At 41.2% G+C, this 14,863-nt stretch overlaps 1 protein-coding gene across 2 annotated transcripts in view; it reads left to right on the forward strand.

The window, feature by feature from the left end:
- The first annotated feature begins 297 nt into the window (after nt 1–297).
- kcnt2b (potassium sodium-activated channel subfamily T member 2b) overlaps nt 298–14,863 on the forward strand; it is a 222,138-nt gene continuing 207,572 nt past the window's right edge. For both annotated transcript variants that reach the window (XM_061982089.1, XM_061982090.1), the window contains exon 1: nt 298–399. In XM_061982089.1, the coding sequence (XP_061838073.1) occupies nt 311–399 (89 nt within the window). In that variant the 5' untranslated portion in view covers nt 298–310. The remainder of the gene's footprint in view (nt 400–14,863) is intronic.

Below are 14,863 nucleotides of genomic sequence, written 5' to 3' on the forward strand. Positions count from 1 at the left end.
TGTGTGTGTGTGTGTGGGCAGGGTACCTAATGAAGTGGCCACACACTTGCAGCCATGCATGTTGGAGCTCAGGCGGGGAGGATGCTGATGGAGGAGGAGGAGGAGGAGGAGAGTCGCACGCTACTAGTTGCTCTCCAGCTGTCACGGCGGATCGTCAGCCGCTACCTGTTGCCTCTGCCGGGAGAGAAGTGAGAGAGCCTGAATTGTTGACGCAGCCAGCCAGGAGGATGTCGCCGATGGCGATGCGCGTGTAAGGAGGAGGACGGAGGGTTTTTGGCTGGGGTGGGGTCGTGTCTCTGGGTGAAGAACCATGGTGGAGCTGGAGAAGGAGGTGCTGCCGCTGCCGCCCAGGTACCGCTTTCGGGACCTGTTGCTCGGGGACTGGCAGGCTGACGACAGGTAAGTCGCCGCATGCTTCTTCTTTTTTTTTTTTACGCACGGTCGCTGCTTTTAACGACGCAACAGGTTAGTGAGCTCATCTCACCAGCACATATTGTCTTTGCGCAAAAAACAAGCATGCACCTTCCAAGTGGAGCAGCTGCCACCTGCACATGAGGCTGCTCTCAGTAACTGGCAATTAACCTTTGCTTACTCTCCATAAACAGATCTGACCTGCACATGCATATAGAATAACTAGCACCGACCTGACCTGCACATGCATATAGAATAACTAGCACCGACCTGACCTGCACATGCATATAGAATAACTAGCACCGACCTGACCTGCACATGCATATAGAATAACTAGCACCAACCTGACCTGCACATGCATATAGAATAACTAGCACCGACCTGACCTGCACATGCATATAGAATAACTAGCACCAACCTGACCTGCACATGCATATAGAATAACTAGCACCGACCTGACCTGCACATGCATATAGAATTAAAGCTGCAAGCAGCATTGGTCGGGCCCGCGTATTTGACAGGTGCTAGTCCTAAGTGTCCCAATACTTTTGTCAAGTTTTAGTCCCAAGTGTCCCAATACTTTTGTCCAGTGTAAGTGTCCCAATACTTTTGTCAAGTTGTAGTCCCAAGTGTCCCAATACTTTTGTCCAGTTTTCGGCTTTAGTGTCCCAATACTTTTGTCCAGTGATAGTCCTAAGTGTCCCAATACTTTTGTCTAGTGTACCTACCTTGTCTGCATTGTGTGGGCACGCCTGGTGCATCCTGCTTTTAAGCAGCCATCTTAAAAAAACAGCAGCGCAGCGGTTCTTTGAAGGGTCATAAAATCAAAACCGGAGCAGGTATCAAAACTCTTTCGCCAACTTTCAATCAGAAGGGTTCAATCTCTCTCCTGTGTTAGTTTGAAGCCGAAACAACAAACGCGCTCAGAGGAGATAATGTTTGAAGAAAGGTGACCGGTTTTTACAAAAATGTTGTTTTGAAGGGGGAATAGCAAACTTCCTGTTGATTTTTGCTGGGGGTTGTCAATTTATGAAATGCAGTTCTCTACATAGAGGTTTTTGTTTCATGTCTCTCCAACCTTCCCAGTGGGAGTTACAGGCAGTTTTGTCATTTTTTTCTTCCGAGGAGCAGTTTTTTCTGCGTTTTATTCAAAAATTGCGGTAGAGCGCAATTTTGAGATTTGGGGTTAGGTTTTTTTATTAGATCGCAATTTTTGCCAGTCCTGATGTGTGCGTTCAGTTTGGTGAGTTTTGAAGCATGTTAAGGGGGTCAAAATACAGCTAAAAGAGGCAAAAGTGACTGTTTTTAGTACTTTTTTTGTCTTGAAGGGGGAATTGCCAACTTCCTGTTGATTTTAGCCCGAGAATGTACTGTTATAAAATCTAGGTCTGAGTCAGACCTACATAGAGGTTTTTGTTTCATGTCTCTCCGACCTTCCTAGTGGGAGTTACAGTCAGTCTAGTTTTTTTCCCCCTAGGGGGCGCTAGGGCGCAATTTTGAGTTTTGTGGTTCGGTTTTTTTTTTAAAAAAGGCAATTTTCGCAGGTCCTGATGTGTGGGTCAAATATGGTGAGTTTTGAAGCATGTTAAGGGGGTCAAAATACAGCTCAAAGAGGCAAAAGTGACTGTTTTTAGTACTTTTTTGTCTTGAAGGGGGAATTGCCAACTTCCTGTTGATTTTAGCCCGAGAATGCACCGTTATAAAATCTAGGTCTGTTTCAGACCTACATAGAGGTTTTTGTTTCATGTCTCTCCGACCTTCCTAGTGGGAGTTACAGTCAGTCTAGTTTTTTTTCCCTAGGGGGCGCTAGAGCGCAATTTTGAGTTTTGTGGTTCGGTTTTTTAAAAAAAAGGCAATTTTCGCAGGTCCTGATGTGTGGGTCAAATATGGTGAGTTTTGAAGCATGTTAAGTGGGTCAAATTACAGTTTAATGTGGCGGCGGAAGAATAAAGAATAAAGAATAATAAAACCTTACAAATTCAATAGGTCCTTATGTCCCATTGCATAAGGACTCCCTTCGGGAGTCGTTTTGCAATGGGCCATGCGGGCCCTAATAACTAGCACCGACCTGACCTGCACATGCATATAGAATAACTAGCACCAACCTGAGCTGCACATGCATATAGAATAACTAGCACCGACCTGACCTGCACATGCATATAGAATTAAAGCTGCAAGCAGCATTGGTCGGGCCCGCGTATTTGGCAGGTGCTAGTCCTAAGTGTCCCAATACTTTTGTCAAGTTTTAGTCCCAAGTGTCCCAATACTTGTGTCCAGTGGTAGTCCCAAGTGTCCCAATACTTTAGTCTACTTTTAGTGCGAAGTGTCCCAATACTTTTGTCCAGTATTCGTCGTAAGTGTCCCAATACTTTTGTCCAGTTTTAGTCCCAAGTGTCCCAATACTTTAGTCTACTTTTAGTGCGAAGTGTCCCAATACTTTTGTCCAGTATTCGTCGTAAGTGTCCCAATACTTTTGTCCAGTTTTAGTCCCAAGTGTCCCAATACTTTTGTCCAGTGGTAATCCGAAGTGTCCAAATACTTATGTCAAGTTGTAGTCAAGTGTCCCAATACTTTTGTCAAGTTTTAGTCTCAAGTGGCCCAATACTTTTGTCAAGTTGTAGTCCTAAGTGTCCCAATACTTTTGTCCAGTTTTAGTCCCAAGTGGCCCAATACTTATGTCAAGTTGTAGTCCCAAGTGTCCCAATACTTAAGTCAATTTCTGGTCCTAAGTGTCCCAAAACTTTTGTCCAGTTGTAGTCCTAAGTGTCCCAATACTTTTGTCCAGTGTAAGTGTCCCAATACTTTTGTCAAGTGGTAGTCCCAAGTGTCCCAATACTTTTGTCCAGTTTTAGTCCCAAATGTCCCAATACTTTAGTCAAGTTGTAGTCCTAAGTGTCCCAATACTTTTGTCCAGTGTAGGTGTCCCAATACTTTAGTCAAGTTGTAGTCCTAAGTGTCCCAATACTTTTGTCCAGTGTAGGTGTCCCAATACTTTTGTCCAGAGGTAGGCCTAAGTGTCCCAATACTTTTGTCAAGTTTAGGCGTAAGTGTCCCAATACTTTTATCCAGTGTAAGTGTCCCAATACTTTTGTCAAGTTGTAGTCCTAAGTGTCCCAATACTTTTTTCCAGTGTAAGGGTCCCAAAACTTTTGTCCAGTGGTAGTCCTAAGTGTCCCAATACTTTTGTCTAATTTTAGTCCGAAGTGTCCCAATACTTTTGTCCAGTGGTAGTCCTAAGTGTCCCAATACTTTTGTCTAATTTTAGTCCTAAGTGTCCCAATACTTTTGTCAAGTTTTAGTCCCAAGTGTCCCTATACTTTTGTCCAGTTTTCGTCATAAGGGGCCATAATACTTTTGTCTAGTGTAAGTGTCCCAATACTTTTGTCCATTGTTAGTCCTTAGTGTCCCAATACTTTTGTCCAGTGATAGTCATAAGTGTCCCAATACTTTTGTCTAGTGTACCTACCTTGTCTGCATTGTGTGGGCACGCTGGTGCATCCTGCTTTTAAGCAGCCATCTTAAAAAAACAGCAGCGCAGCGGTTCTTTGAAGGGTCATAAAATCAAAACCGGAGCAGGTATCAAAACTCTTTCGCCAACTTTCAATCAGAAGGGTTCAATCTCTCTCCTGTGTTAGTTTGAAGCCGAAACAACAAACGCGCTCAGAGGAGATAATGTTTGAAGAAAGGTGACCGGTTTTTACAAAACTTTTGTTTTGAAGGGGGAATAGCAAACTTCCTGTTGATTTTTGCTGGGGGTTGTCAATTTATGAAATGCAGTTCTAAGTGAGACCTACATAGAGGTTTTTGTTTCATGTCTCTCCGACCTTCCTAGTAGGAGTTACAGTCAGTCTAGTTTTTTTTCCCTAGGGGGCGCTAGAGCGCAATTTTGAGTTTTGTGGTTCGGTTTTTTTTTTAAAAAGGCAATTTTCGTAGGTCCTGATGTGTGGGTCAAATATGGTGAGTTTTGAAGCATGTTAAGTGGGTGAAATTACAGTTTAATGTGGCGGCGGAAGAATAAAGAATAAAGAATAATTAAAGCTGCAAGCAGCGATGGACGGGACCGACTTTGATGGCACATAAAATCCAAACCGAAACAGTAATTAAAACTCTTTGGTCAACTTTTAATCAAAAGGGTTCAATCTGTCTCCTGTGCGAGTTTGAAGCCGACACGACAAACGCGCTCAGAGGAGATAATGTTTGAAGAAAGGTCACCGGTTTTTACAAAACTTTTGTTTTGAAGGGGGAATTGCAAACTTCCTATTGATTTTTGCTGGGGGGTTGTCAATATATGAAATGTAGGTCTAAGTGAGACCTACATAGAGGTTTTCGTTTCATGTCTAGAAGACATTCCTGCTGGAAGTTACAGGCAGTTTTGTCTGAGTTTTCTTCCTAGGAGCAGTTGTGTCTGTCTTTTCTTCCTAGGGGGCGCTAGAGCGCAATTTTGAGTTTTGGGGTTGGTTTTTTTTTTTAATTAGATCGCAATTTTTGCCAGTCCTGATGTTTGCGTTCAGTTTGGTGAGTTTTGAAGCATGTTAAGGGGGTCAAATTACAACTCAAAGAGGCAAAAGTGACTGTTTTTAGTAAACTTTTGTTTTGAAGGGGGAATTGCCAACTTCCTGTTGATTTTAGCCCGAGAATGTACTGTTATAAAATCTAGGTCTGAGTCAGACCTACATAGAGGTTTTTGTTTCATGTCTCTCCGACCTTCCTAGTGGGAGTTACAGGCAGTCTAGTTTTTTTTTTTCCTAGGGGGCGCTAGAGCGCAATTTTGAGTTTTGTGGTTCGTTTTTTTTTAAAAAAGGCAATTTTCGCAGGTCCTGATGTGTGGGTCAAATATGGTGAGTTTTGAAGCATGTTAAGTGGGTCAAATTACAGTTTAATGTGGCGGCGGAAGAATAAAGAATAAAGAACAATTAAAGCTGCAAGCAGCGTTGGTCGGGCCCGCGTATTTGGCAGGTGCTAGTCCTAAGTGTCCCAATACTTTTGTTCAGTTTTCGTCATAAGTGTCCCAATACTTTTGTCTACTTTTAGTCCGAATTCTCCCAATACTTTTGTCTAGTGTACCTACCTTGTCTGCATTGTGTGGGCACGCTGGTGCTTCCTGCTTTTAAGCAGCCTTCTTGAAAAAACAGCAGCATCAGCGCAGCGGCTCTTTGAAGGGTCATAAAATCACAACCGGAGCCGGTATTAAAACTCTTTCGATAACTTTTAATCAAAAGGGTTCAATCTCTCTCCTGTGTTACACGCTCAGAGGAGATAATGTTTGAAGAAAGGTGACCGGTTTTTACAAAAATGTTGTGTTGAAGGGGGAATAGCAAGCTTCTTGTAGATTTTTGCTGGGGGTTGTCAATTTATGAAATGTAGGTCTAAGTGAGACCTACATAGAGGTTTTTGTTTCATGTCTCTCCGACCTTCCCAGTGGGAGTTACAGGCAGTTTTGTCATTTTTTTCTCCCGAGGAGCAGTTTTTTCTCCGTTTTATTCAAAAATTGCTCTAGAGCGCGATTTTTAAATTTAGGGTTAGGTTTTTTATTAGATCACAATTTTTGCCAGTCCTGATGTGTGCGTTCAGTTTGGTGAGTTTTGAAGCATGTTAAGGGGGTCAAAATACAGCTCAAAGAGGCAAAAGTGACTGTTTTTAGTACTTTTTTGTCTTGAAGGGGGAATTGCCAACTTCCTGTTGATTTTAGCCCGAGAATGTACTGTTATAAAATCTAGGTCTGAGTCAGACCTACATAGAGGTTTTTGTTTCATGTCTCTCCGACCTTCCTAGTGGGAGTTACAGGCAGTCTAGGTTTTTTTTCCCTAGGGGGCGCTAGAGCGCAATTTTGAGTTTTGTGGTTCGTTTTTTTTTTAAAAAAGGCAATTTTTGCAGGTCCTGATGTGTGGGTCAAATATGGTGAGTTTTGAAGCATGTTAAGTGGGTCAAATTACAGTTTAATGTGGCGGCGGAAGAATAAAGAATAAAGAATAATAAAACCTTACAAATTCAATAGGTCCTTATGTCCCATTGCATAAGGACTCCCTTCGGGAGTCCTTTTGCAATGGGCCATGCGGGCCCTAATAACTAGCACCGACCTGACCTGCACATGCATATAGACCAGGGGTCGGCAACCCAAAATGTTGAAAGAGCCATATTGGACCAAAAATACAAAAAAAATCTGTCTGGAGCCGCAAAAAATTAAAAGCCATATTACATACAGATAGTGTGTCATGAGATATAAATTGAATTAAGATGACTTAAAGGAAACTAAATGAGCTCAAATATAGCTACAAATGAGGCATAATGATGCAATATGTACATATAGCTAGCCTAAATAGCATGTTAGCATCGATTAGCTTGCAGTCATGCAGTGACCAAATATGTCTGATTAGCACTCCACACAAGTCAATAACATCAACAAAACTCACCTTTCATGCACAACCTTAAAAGTTTGGTGGACAAAATGAGACAGAAAAAGAAGTGGCATAAAACACGTCCTAGAAAGTTATACAAGTAAACAAACTACGGTGAGTTCAAGGACCGCCAAAATTAGTAGGACAAAACGGAGCTCGCCAAATACTTGAATCAGTGAAGCATGTTTAATATAAACAGTGTGCTTTATAACAATTAGGGAGGTTTGTGTCATGTTTGTCCTCCTACAGAAACTATATTAAAACACAAAATAGATTGTTTTCCCCTCATCTTTTTCCATTTTTCATACATTTCTGAAAAAGCTCCAGAGAGTCACTAGTAGATATGCGCGGTTTGCGGGCACAACCGCGGAGTCCGCGGATTATGCGCGGATCGGGCGGATGAAATTAAAAAAAATTAGATTTTATCCGCGGGTCAGGTCGGGTGATTGAAATTTCAAAAAATTAGATTTTAAATAGATTCAGGCGGGTGGCAGTTAAACCAATTGGTAAATATATATACATAGTTAAATGTTGTTACCCACATACGAAAAACGAGCAGGCACCTGCAGCATATGCCACAACAGAAGAAGAAAAAAAAAAGAGATGGACACTTTTACGGAGCGGAGAAGGGACGCCTCGCCGGGGTCCGGGACCGAGGCCCCTTCCCCCGAGAGGGCCCCACCGGGAGCCGTAGCTGAGGCGATCCGCGAGAAGGGCCCGACGCACGTCCAGGGTCACCACCGCGCCCACCGCACCGACACCCCGCCTCGTCCGCCTTCGCCGCGGCCGGCGTCACGCGCAGCAGGTAAGCAGCTTACCTGCCCGCCTGTTACGCGCCCCCGGCAACAGGGGTCACTCCGCGCGCAGTGCGCTCACGAAAGGGGTGGGGCTCACCCTGGTTGATATAGACAGCAGGACGGTGGCCATGGAAGTCGGAACCCGCTAAGGAGTGTGTAACAACCCACCTGCCGAATCAACTAGCCCTGAAAATGGATGGCGCTGGAGCGTCGGGCCCATATACCCGGCCGTCGCCGGCAGCGAGACGCGCTTGGAGTAGAGATGCGCGGATAGGCAATTTATTTCATCCGCAACCGCGTCAGAAAGTCGTCAACCATCCGCCACCCACCCGATGTAACGTTTGATCAGAACTGCACCCGCCCGCCATCCGCCCGTTGTTATATATCTAATATTAATTAAAAAAAAAAAAAAAAGGGTGAAAACTACGCGAATTGCACCTTGTGCAGACAAGATTTTTCGATCGGACACGGAGGAATTAGCGATGTAAAAGACCACGTTGGGACAAAAAAACACAAGTCTAATGCCGTTGCTAGCGATACAAGTGGAAAACTTTCAACGTTTTTCGTCGCCCAAACAGATTCTTTGGATGTGATAAATGCCGAAGTTTTATTTACGGAGGCAATAATTGAGCATGGACTTCCAATTGCACTGGCTGATCACATGGGACAGTTAAATGTTTGTAATGCAACCTTTAAAAATCATTACGCGGTGATCGCGATCCCAAAAATAAACTTTTCTTGCATGATAATGTCCAGAAAAATTTGCTTTATATTACTATAGAGTCCTTTTAACGAATGAGTTTGATGGTTTATCACAAACCTTAAATGAAATTCCATGGCCACCGTCCTGCTCTCTATATCAACCAGGGTGAGCCCCACCCCTTTCGTGAGCGCACTGCGAAAGCGGACGAGGCGGGGTGTCGGTGCGGTGGGCGCGGTAGTGACCCTGGACGTGCGTCGGGCCCTTCTCGCGGATCGCCTCAGCTACGGCTCCCGGTGGGGCCCTCTCGGGGGAAGGGGCCTCGGTCCCGGACCCCGGCGAGGCGTCCCTTCTCCGCTCCGTAAAAGTGTCCATCTCTTTTCTTTTTTTTTCTTCTGTTGTGGCATATGCTGCAGGTGCCTGCTCGTTTTTCGTATGTGGGTAACAACATTTAACTATGTATATATATTTCCCAATTGGTTTAACTGCCACCCACAAAAAAAATAAAAAAATAAAAAAAATATCTAATTAATCCGCCCGACCCGACCCGCGAGCGGATAAAATCTTATTGTTTTTAATTTCATCCGCCCGATCCGCGGATAATCCGCGGACTCCGCGGTTGTGTCCGCAAACCGCGCATCTCTAGCTTGGAGGTGCGCTCAGCGCGGCTCCCATATGATTGCGCACTGGTGTGCGTCTGGGTCGTGACAGCGTGGCATGCGAATGTCTGTGCTGCATTGGATCAGTCTTCTTTCTTTAACAGGCAAAAGCTTTATAACCTCACTAATGCCTTGCATCGTCTATTTTAGATATATAACAACGGGCGGGTGCGGGCGGATGGCGGGCGGATGCGGTTCTGATCAAATGTTAGATCGGGTGGATTGCGGATGGATGACGACTTTCTGATGCGGTTGCGGATGAAATAATTGCCTATCCGCGCATCTCGACCCCTGATATAGAATAACTAGCACCAACCTGACCTGCACATGCATATAGAATAACTAGCACCAACCTGACCTGCACATGCATATAGAATAAGTAGCACCGACCTGAGCCGGACTGGCTCTTTGTACGCCGCCAAAGTTGCATGGGAGTGGTTGGCTGTGCAGACACTAAATGCCAAACAGACCTTGCAACATGTCACCTGCTAGTGTCACCTCAGACACATTACACCTCCAATTAAAAGACCACAGGCTGTTTGGCACACACTGAGCTCTTTTTGGAGGCCGGGGGATGAAAAAAAATGACCCCTTTGATCAAAAGTGTCAGGGTTGGATTTATTTGAAGTGCAAAAAAAGCAGCAGGTGTTTTACTGAAGGAGCTTTGCCTCTATCGTGGAACAGATGGAACATAGATTGATGGACATGGTGCAGGCATGATTTTTGTTTTTTTACATTTTTATTTTTATTTTTATTTATTTTTTTGTGTCCTGTCCAGGTTCCCAGGCAAATCATATAGTTGATGTAGATGCCCATGTCGGCTGTTCAGATTTAGGATCTGTAGGATACTTCTCTTGTTGCCTTATTTGTGTCATGTCTGTGTAATCATGTTTTGTTTGAAGTCATGTTTTGTTTAGTTTCTGGCTTTTCACTCCCTTGTCTTGTTTGCATGATTACCCCATTAGTTTCACCTGTTCCACGTTTGGACTCATTGTGCACCCTTGATTGTCACCATAGCAACCCATTAGTTTTCACCTGTCACGTCACGCACCTGTTTCACGTCTTGAGTCACGCACCTGTTTTTCGTTAATCATGTCTGTAGTATTTAAGTTCAGTGTTTTTCAGTTTGTCTTCCTGACGACCTCACCACATTTATGCTCTGTCCATTCTTTCCATGTCCATTCCTCAAGCAACTATTTCTGTCCAAGCCAAGTAAGTTTTTGTTCCATGTTTATAGTCTTTTTGGTGTCATAGTTTGTTCTCCGTAGTGATGGGTTGATGAGGCGTCATGAAGCGTTTCGACACATTGCAAAACTGTATTGATACTGTGTCGATACTGTGTCACTAAATACTGACATCTGCTGGACATTAAAAATCCCTACAGGCAACCTATGGACCGACTCAACTGACACTGATTTGATGCCCTAGTACAGGGGTCACCAACCTTTTTGAAACCAAAAACTACTTCTTGGGTACTGATTAATGCGAAGGGCTACCAGTTTGATACACACTTAAATAAATAAATATATTGTCATTTGTAAGTTACATGTAAGTGTGATTTAAACAAGAATAGCTAAATAAATAAATTGATATATATAAAAAAATGGGTATTTCTGTCTGTCGTTCCGTCATACATTTATTTTTCCTTTTATGGAAGGTTTTTTGTAGAGAATAAATGATGAAAAAAACACTTAATTGAACGGTTTAAAAGAGGAGAAAACACGAAAAAAATTAAAATAAAATTTTGAAACATAGTTTATCTTCAATTTCGACTCTTTAAAATTCAAAATTCAACCGACAAAAAGAAGAGAAAAACTAGCTAATTTGAATCTTTTTGAAAAAATTTAAAAAATAATTTATGGAACATCATTAGTAATTTTTCCTGATTAAGATACATTTTAGAATTTTGATGACATGTTTTAAATTGGTTAAAATCCAATCTGCACTTTGTTAGGATATTTAACAAATTGGACCAAGCTATATTTCTAACAAAGACAAATCAGTATTTCTTCTAGATTTTCCAGAACAACAATTTTAAAAGAAATTCAAAATACTTTGAAATAAGATTTAAATTTGATTCTACAGATTTTCTACATTTGCCAGAATAATTTTTTTGAATTTTAATCATAGTAAGTTTGAAGAAATATTTCACAAATATTCTTCGTCGAAAAAACAGAAGCTAAAATATTTATTATTCTTTACAATAAAAAAAAAAAAAAAATTTACTTGAACATTGATTTAAATTGTCAGGAAAGAAGAGGAAGAAATTTAAAAGGTAAAAAGGTATATTTGTTTAAAAATCCTAAAATCATTTTTAAGGTTGTATTTTTTCTCTAAAATTGTATTTCTAAAAGTAATAAGAAGCAAAGTAAAAAATAAATGAATTTATTTAAACAAGTGAAGACCCATCCATCCATCCATTTTCTACCGCTTATTCCAAGTGAAGACCAAGTCTTTAAAATATTTTCTTGGATTTTCAAATTCTATTTGAGTTTTGTCTCTTTTAGAATTAAAAATGTCGAGCAAAGCGAGACCAGCTTGCTAGTAAATAAATACAATTTAAAAAATAGAGGCAGCTCACTGGTAAGTGCTGCTCTTTGAGCTATTTTTAGAACAGGCCAGCGGGCGACTGATCTGGTCCTTACGGGCTACCTGGTGACCGCGGGCACCGCGTTGGTGACCCCTGCCCGAGTATATACAATAATATAAACCAAGTCATTGTATTTCATTTAGGATTATTTCATATCTTCATTTAAATAAAAATATATTTTTATCTTTTTTAGATACAGTCAATAAATAATGTGAACATGTATCATAACATGGAAATCTAAGAGAACGTGTTGTGGATGATTGTGGACTGGGAATTTTTTTAATTGTATTTTTTTACACACTTTTATTAAAAAATAAATAAATAAAATTCCGACGTATTACATTTTAGACGATTTCTCTTCTTAGTTATTATTTCTCCGGCTGTAGAAAAGAGCCGCTCACAGGGCACAGAGGAGGCGACACAGTTGGCGTATCGGTCACGTGACCAAAACAGCTCATGATCGGTCACGTGACTTTCTAAAAGCGGTACGCGCACCGGCACAGGGTTTCGCTCTATGAGCTCGACGCATGCGCCGATGCATCGGTGTTGCCGGACCTATCACTAGTTCTCCGCCATTGTGCGTGTTTTTTGTTTGTACTTTTTTGCTATAGTCTTTTTGGTTTCATAGTTAATTCTCCGCCTCTGTGCGCGCTTTTTGTTTATTCCTTTTTTTGATCAAATATAAATAAATCATGTACCTTCATTCCCGTCTCGCCCGTGCCAACTTTCCGTTGCATCCCGGAAAAGCAAACACCCAGGACCAAGTCATGACAATTCGTATTTGACTTTATTAAATGTATTTATATTATCATTTGGTGCAGCCGGGCCGGAGCAGGAGGGGATAGAAAGAGGGAAAAAAAGGAAGATAGAGGGGGGAATTGTGGGGACAAGAGAAGGATTAGACAGAGAGACAACAACAACAACAGCAAACACAACAACAAACAACAATAGAGCAACATCAGGAAATAGGACATGTACAAATATGATGGTAAAAGTAATAGCAAATAAGCAGTTAGCGAAAAAAAAAAAATAATACAGAAATGACAATGAGCATTATTACACTACAAATGGATCAATACAAATACCAATAGAAATAGCGTTATTGATAATGAACAATACCAATAATTTACCTTTATTATCAACAATACAGTTGTTCATATGCAACAATACATATACGTAATGATAACTTGAGATACGAAAGAATGCAGAAAAATGGAGGGGGAGAAAGAGAAGCAACCTACATTAACCTTGTAGATTGTTATAGTCACAATAGGTTAAGCTTTGTCAGTGTGCAATGCTTTACACCCAATTTACCCTAGGGCAACAACGTTAATATGTGTTTGATGAAACGTGATTATGTGCATGAGTGTAAGTAAAGTTTTTTTTTACATTTTAAAAATAATATTACAAAAAAAAGAAAACATTAAAAAAGTGGAATTTAAAAAAATGTTCTATTTATTGTTTTAATTGGTTTTACCCTTTAAAATCGTTTTTAATCATATTTATTTTTATATTGTTTTTATATTTTATTTATTTTTTGTTTTTATTCAGTCATTGGTGGAGCTAAGGATAATATTTGAATATTAGGGGTGTAACGGTACACAAAAATTTCGGTTCGGTACGTACCTCGGTTTAGAGGTCACGGTTCGGTTAATTTTCGGTACAGTAAGAAAATAACAAAATATACATTTTTTGGTTATTTATTTACCAAATGTGTAAACAATGGCGTTATCCTTTTAACATTGGGAACACTATAATAATTCTGCCCACGTTAATCAACATTAAACTGCCTCAAGTTGTTGAAATAAAATGACAAAACTTTTCTTCTACATATAAAAAGTGCAACATTAAACAGTTTCAAGTCAACTCATCATGCTTCATTTATTACAGCATTTGGGAAGCCTGTAGTTGATTTTTATTATGTAAATGTTATATTGTTATCAACATGTGCTAGCAGGGACCCTGCCATTCAAAACTAGGCTGCTACATTACTAATGATTACTGTAATTATAGCTAAAAAAAAATGATAGCAGGGACCCTGCCATTCAAAACTAGGCTGCTACATTACTAATGATTACTGTAATTATAGCTAAAAAAAAATGATAGCAGGGACCCTGCCATTCAAAACTAGGCTGCTACATTACTAATGATTACCGTATTTTCCGCACCATAAGCCGCCCTGGGTTATAAGCCGCGCCTTCAATGAACGGCATATTTCAAAACTTTGTCCACCTATAAGCCGCCCCGTGTTATAAGCCGCATCTAACTGCGCTAAAGGAATGTCAAAAAAACAGTCGGATAGGTCAGTCAAACTTTAATAATATATTAAAAACCAGCGTGATGTGGGCGCGCATGGAGTCGTATATCAACATGGACGGAGCTGCGTGAAAAAAGCCTCCCGGCCACTTCGCGTAAACTTACCTTAACCACTCGCTCATCTTTTCTTCATCCATCCATCCCTTCGAGTTAGCTTTTATGATGACGCCGGCTGGAAAGGTCTCTTTTGGCAAGGTCTTCCTTTTGAATATCACAATGGGTGGAAGTTTCTGGCCATTAGCATGGCAAGCTAGAACCACAGTGAAGGATGACTTCTCATTCCCTGTGGTGCGAATATTCACCGTACGTGCTCCCGTTGTATCCATAGTGCGGTTCACAGGAATATCAAAAGTCAGTGGAACCTCGTCCATGTTGATAATGTTCTCTGGCCGGATCTTTTTTTCAGCTATCTTGTTTTTACAATATGCACGGAAAGTAGCCAGCTTTTCTTGAAAGTCTTTAGGCAGTTGCTGTGAAATAGTAGTCCGTGTGCGGATGGAGAGATTGCGTCTTTTCATGAACCGTAAACCTGTCGCTTAGTAGGAGCCATTTTGTGGTCTTTACAGATGTAAACACACAAAGGAAATGAAACGTAATATCCGCGCGCTTCTTCTTCTTCTACCGGGGCGGGTGGTTGCTTACAGTAGAAGAAGAAGCGCTTCCTGTTCTATGGGGGCGGGTGCTTACCTTGGCGGTTGCTTGCGTAGAAGAAGAAGCACTTCCTCTTCTACGGGGAAAAAAGATGGCGGCTGTTTACCGTAGTTGCGAGACCGAAACTTTATGAAAATGAATCTTAATATTAATCCATATATAAAGCGCACCGGGTTATAAGCCGCACTGTCAGCTTTTGAGTAAATTTGCGGTTTTTAGGTGCGGCTAATAGTGCGGAAAATACGGTAATGTAATTATAGCTTAAAAAAATGATAGCAGGGACCCTGCCATTCAAAACCAGGCTGCTACATTACTAATGATTACTGTAATTATAGCTAAAAAAA

The sequence above is a fragment of the Nerophis lumbriciformis genome, linkage group LG24 (genome assembly GCF_033978685.3).
Source record: "Nerophis lumbriciformis linkage group LG24, RoL_Nlum_v2.1, whole genome shotgun sequence".
NCBI lineage: Eukaryota > Metazoa > Chordata > Actinopteri > Syngnathiformes > Syngnathidae > Nerophis > Nerophis lumbriciformis.